General features: G+C 39.1%; 1 protein-coding gene across 1 annotated transcript; it reads right to left on the bottom strand.

The window, feature by feature from the left end:
- Positions 1 to 176: 176 nt before the first annotated feature.
- Positions 177 to 4,644, bottom strand: LOC101849887 (the record flags this gene model as incomplete). Its single annotated transcript, XM_005109936.3, is given in 3 exon segments — positions 177 to 294; positions 2,225 to 2,415; positions 4,486 to 4,644. Coding segments are annotated over 3 exon segments (412 nt in total), but the record flags the coding sequence as incomplete, so codon positions are not given.
- Between the last annotated feature and the right edge of the window lie 705 nt (positions 4,645 to 5,349).

The raw sequence follows: 5,349 nt of genomic DNA on the forward strand, positions 1-5,349 counted from the left end.
CACACACACACACACACAAACACACAGGCGTGCGCGAACGCGTGTACATCCATGTTCACATACTTCAGGAAGTGTGTGTGTCAAGGAAAGCGTTAAAACACCGTTTTCTATTATATTTTAAAGCCTAACACTTTTGACTGCAACCAGGCGGAAAGACCGGCCACATAAGTCCCCACCTTTGAGGGCAGCGGCTTCCTCCACGTGTCTGGGGTCAGCCCAGGACTTCTGGGTAGCCACAAGTATGACCATCTTGGCGGACTTGTCGTGGCCGTGGTTGTCAAACATAGAGCCAACCTGAGACGTGAAAGGAAAGGCTTGATTTTTAAAGTTTAATTTTTAGTAAGAGTGAGTACCATAATCGTCAACATCTGCTCCAGGCCAGACACCCGAAAATCTGAGAAATCAAGCAATCGGCATGCTCCGCGTGTTTTTGCTATTGCCAGGACAGCCAACGTTAGTTTTCTTTTACTGTTAAATTTTAATGTTTTGGCAAGAGTCGAACCCTGTTGAAGGCGCCGATTGCTCGATTTCTCTGATTTTGAGTTAAACCTACCATTTGTCTTGGGTGACAATTTAATATTATTGTAGTTTTTGATGAACGAAGCCCTAAACTTCATTAAAACACAAATATAAGTAATAGAAAATATACATCTCATGGTCGGGGAAAAGAGCCAATTTCGTTTGTTTTTTTACGTTAGTACTGTGAGCATTGACAAATCAGACTGTTATTTTAAATGACATGGCTTACATTTTAGACTACTTAGCATTACTAATGTGAAAAGAAAGGTGTAAGAACTAAAAAATCTAGATTATTTACGCAATCAAAAAGTGGAACCTTTCTTTTAATCGCCCGTATACACATGATTATGTTTTTCCGTGTTGTGAGCATACAACATGAGTTTCATGTTTCCTGAAGTATCTTTATTTATCTGCTGGGATGCTTTAACCCACTCTGTCTTAAGTTGTTTTTTTTTATTAGGGCCATATGAGCGCCAAGGGGTGGGTGTCAACAGAGAAGCCTTTGCAAGGAATCAGACTTAGACTGCTCACCTCTCTAGCTTCAACAGAAGAAGGTCTGCTTCGACTATAAAGGCACCCCAAAATAGCAGGTCACAAGAGAGTGACAAACATACAAAAGAAGTAGAGGAAAATAACAATAGTAAGGATCAGGTAAGAAAAAGCAGCAGTTCCCTGTTGTAGATCAGGCACAGTTATGATCGTGACATGAGTTAGCCCATTTACAATTCTACTATGCTTGAACGAGAAATGTCCCCCCTTTGGGAATGGCCTAAAGACACTTCAGTCAGTGGCACTGCCCCGGGGGTGTCTTAAGTTTGATCAGCGTACCTTTTGAATAAAAACCATGTCCGTGGTGGTGAAAAGCATTTACAATAAAGCCTAACCCTGCCACTTGCACAGCACACCAACCAACCAATGTACTACATCAACGTCATCAACAGCGGCAACTTTAAAATGGGTTTTCAACCATGACATTATCTAACAATCTTATGTCCTATATAAAACTGACATTTGGCACCCATAAAAATAGGACTTGGGACCGAAACAAACAAACAAACAAACAAAAAGAAACAATCAATATTTTAAAAGTTTCTTCAGAAATCCTGGATCATACACGTAGGTTCATCAGCCTTGAACCAAGTTTGTGATCGGCACTTACGCCTACACCTCCCACCACCCTTTTCCCAACTGACATACAGGTGGCACCCTAGAGTTATTTCCTTTTAAAACTAGAGCTGGTTCGAGGTCACGTGACACGGAAACTTTTGAGTTGGTCGGCGGCCATTTTCGTTTTGGCAAAGAAGTTTGTTTACATGTGAGTGGGCGTGTCTCTGCTCTGGAAAGTGTTTTATTAGATTATAACGTTGTATTTTAATCCAAAGAGATTCTTTTAAAAGTGCAAGCATTTGAAACCTCTAGATCTAGCCCCTTTCTGGATTAACGTCTTACAGCCTTTAAGACTTTCTCCGGGTAAATTCTTACCAGCAAACGTCTGATTAGCCAGGAAGTGAAAACTGAAGAAAACGAGACCAGAAAGGATGGAGCAGCACAGATGTGTCTATCAGTGCACTAAGAAAGCCTCAAATGGGAACCCCTCTTTCTTTTCACTGGTAAGAATAAGATTGATAAGAATTTAGACAGATTAAATCCAGATCAATGTTTTGAAGAAAATGCCTAGAAGTGTAAATCTATGGGTGGCACACACCGTCTTGAGACAGGAGCCGGCCGATGACCTGATGTCCGTGACCTCAAACACAGGATAGGGCGTGTTCTCTGCCCGATACCCCGCCCCGTCCGGCAGATGGATGGAGTCGTGTGTACCTATAGGCTCCACCCCGCTAGCGTGTTGCAGGTTTTCTGTCGTCATCAGCAGGTGGGACAACTCAGAGTCGGGACCTGAGGGGTGGATTGTATTTATTTATTTATTTATTTATTTATTTATTTATTTATTTATTTATTTATTTATGTATTTAATTAATTATATTTATTTTCCTCTTCCTTCCTTCCTTCCTTCCTTCCTTCCTTCCTTCCTTCCTTCCTTCCTTCCTTCCTTCCTTCCTTCCTTGCTTTCTTCCTTCCTTCCTCCCTTTCTTCCTTCCTTCCTTGCTTTCTTCCTTCCTTCCTTTCTTCCTTCCTTCCTGCTTTCATTATTATTATTATTATTATTATTATTATTATTATTATTATTATTATTATTATTATTATTATTATCATTATTATTATTATTATTATTATTATTACTATTATTATTATTATTATTATTATTATTATTATTATTATTATTATTACTATCATTATTTAGATCTTATTTTATCATTCTTTTAAAACTAGCAGTATAATTATAGGTAGATTTTTCGTTGTTGTTGTTGCTGTTTTTTTGGGGGGAGGTGGAGGTGTGTGTGAATGGAATGCAACTGGAGAAAATGGACTTATACGTATGTCTACACTGGAGCTTGACAAAATGTGAATGTTGATAACCATTCTTAGATCACGTCAAGAGTTTGTGTGTGTGTGTGTGTGTGTGTGTGTGTGTGTATGTGTGTGAGGGTGTGTGTGAGTGTGTGCGTCTGTGTGTGTGCGTCTGTGTGCGTGTGTGTGTGTGTGTGTGTGTGTGTGTGAGTGTGTGTGTGTATGTGCTTGTGCGTGCATGTGTGTGAGCATGCAAGTGTGTGTGTGTGTGTGTGTGTGTGTGTGTATGTGTGTGTTTGTGTCTGTATGTCTGTGTGTGAGAGAGAGACATCGTGGAGAAATAAGGCCCTCGTCAAAAAAAATGTAATCAAAGAAAATGACATTTTTCCACCGTTAAGCAATTTTTATCAGATTTTTTTTACTTAACGCCTTTTAAATTTACTTTTAAAAACATATTTTTGTGGGCTTTATTTTTTAAAACTTTGATCAAAGGCACAAAAATGTAAATTTTGAGTTTCAATTAATTAGGACAGTCAAGCTCAGAAAGTCACCACACTTTGGTGATCATATTTTTCTTGCTAATTTTACCCCAGACAACAGGCGACTCCCAAATCATTTAATCACAGTTATCTTGACTTCTGTTCAAGGGCTAAAATCGTTTTTTTCATTGAAAGCAAAATAAATGAATACGCTTTTTAGATGATATCAGTAACTCCATATGAGCACATGAATCCAAATTATCATGCCCCCCCCCCCACACACACAGATAGAGATATATACATACATACAGACTTCAACAAAAGTTAAAGACCACCTTGACAGACAGTCCTGAATTTTTTTTTTAATCCAAAAAAAAAGATAGCAAGGAATGTTTCTAAATTTTTAGTCTGAAAGTGTTAATGGGTTACCAATGCTCACTGCAAAGCCCCCGAAAGGACCAAAACCACCACCTGCAGCACGGAAATCCCCTCGGGGAATTGTAGCCAAATTTGCTGTTCTTTATCGACTTGTGTGCGATAGCACGGACATTCCTCAGTTTAAATTTCTGGTGCATGTTATTAAAGGACGTACGGTCTCGAACTGTGCTCAATTTGGTGGCAATATAAGCCACCGTTTGCGTAAAATCCAGTTTCACATCAACATGTCACTAAGACGAAAGCAGAGAGACTTTGATCATGCCAGAGCTATGGCATGGCTGCAGGATGGAGTTGGAGCCCGAGAAGTTGCCAGGAGGCTTGCAATGTCACACCCTGTCACTGTCCGCCTGAGGCCAGTGGATCAGTCCAAGAACGCCAACGTGCAGGTCGACCAAAGAAGACCATTCAGTGTGTTTGCAAGTGGTCCTTTACTTTTGTTGAAGTCTGTATATATATATATATATATATATAATGTATATATAACATTATATAATATACATGTGTATATATTTATAAATGGCATAATATATAATATATGCACACAAACACAAACACACAAACACACAAACACACACGCACACACAAATCAAGTCACTGTGAACGTCGAACCCATAAGCTGTCGAATTATCCTACATCTTACCTGTATGTTCCACTTGGTTTTTCATGCAGTAAGCAACGCCGAAGCGAAGTTTCGTTTCCGGGGTGAGCAAGGACTTGTAGTGAACAATGACGTCACGAGCCATCGTGATGCACGTCTTGTTGTCGAAAACAAAGATCAGGTCGAGGGGCTGGTTACAAGACTTGTCTGGAAAATGGTAAACTAATAATAATAATAATACATTGAAAAATAACAATAATATTAATTATAAAAATAACAATAATAATAATAAAAATAATAATAATAATAATAATAATAATAATAATAATAATATTAATAATAATAATAATAATAATAATAATAATAATAATAATAATAATAATGAAGTGATTTTATCTTGCGACATGTACGCGGAACCCGTGAGGTCATAAGAGAATCGAAAATCCTGAAAGTAAACTAGAGAGCAGGAAAGGAGGTGAAAGGAGACAATTTTAGAGAAAAAAATGTTTCGGTCGCAACCCGGATTCGACTTATGATGAATATAAGAAAGCGACAGGCAAATTTCTTTGGACACACAATGCGGAAAGAAGCATCGGAGAATATTGTATCAACAGGCAAGTTTGATGGAAAGAGAGGCAGAGGCAGACAGAGGGAAAAGATACTGGACAACTGACAACATAGCTTGGAGCAGCAAGAACAACAGACACGATTGCTGCAACGCAAGACACTTAGACAGAGTGAAGTGGAGGTCCATGATCCTCCACGCCAGTCGGCAAGGCACCGGATGATGATGATGACCCGGATTCGAACCCTGGACCTTTGAATGAGAGGCCAAACCTTAACCTCTAGGCCACGAGAGCCCCCTCTGATGACTCTGAATCTGTGGTGATTGACGTAAAACACATA

The sequence above is a fragment of the Aplysia californica genome, unplaced genomic scaffold (genome assembly GCF_000002075.1).
Source record: "Aplysia californica isolate F4 #8 unplaced genomic scaffold, AplCal3.0 scaffold00832, whole genome shotgun sequence".
NCBI classification, from domain to species: Eukaryota; Metazoa; Mollusca; class Gastropoda; order Aplysiida; family Aplysiidae; genus Aplysia; species Aplysia californica.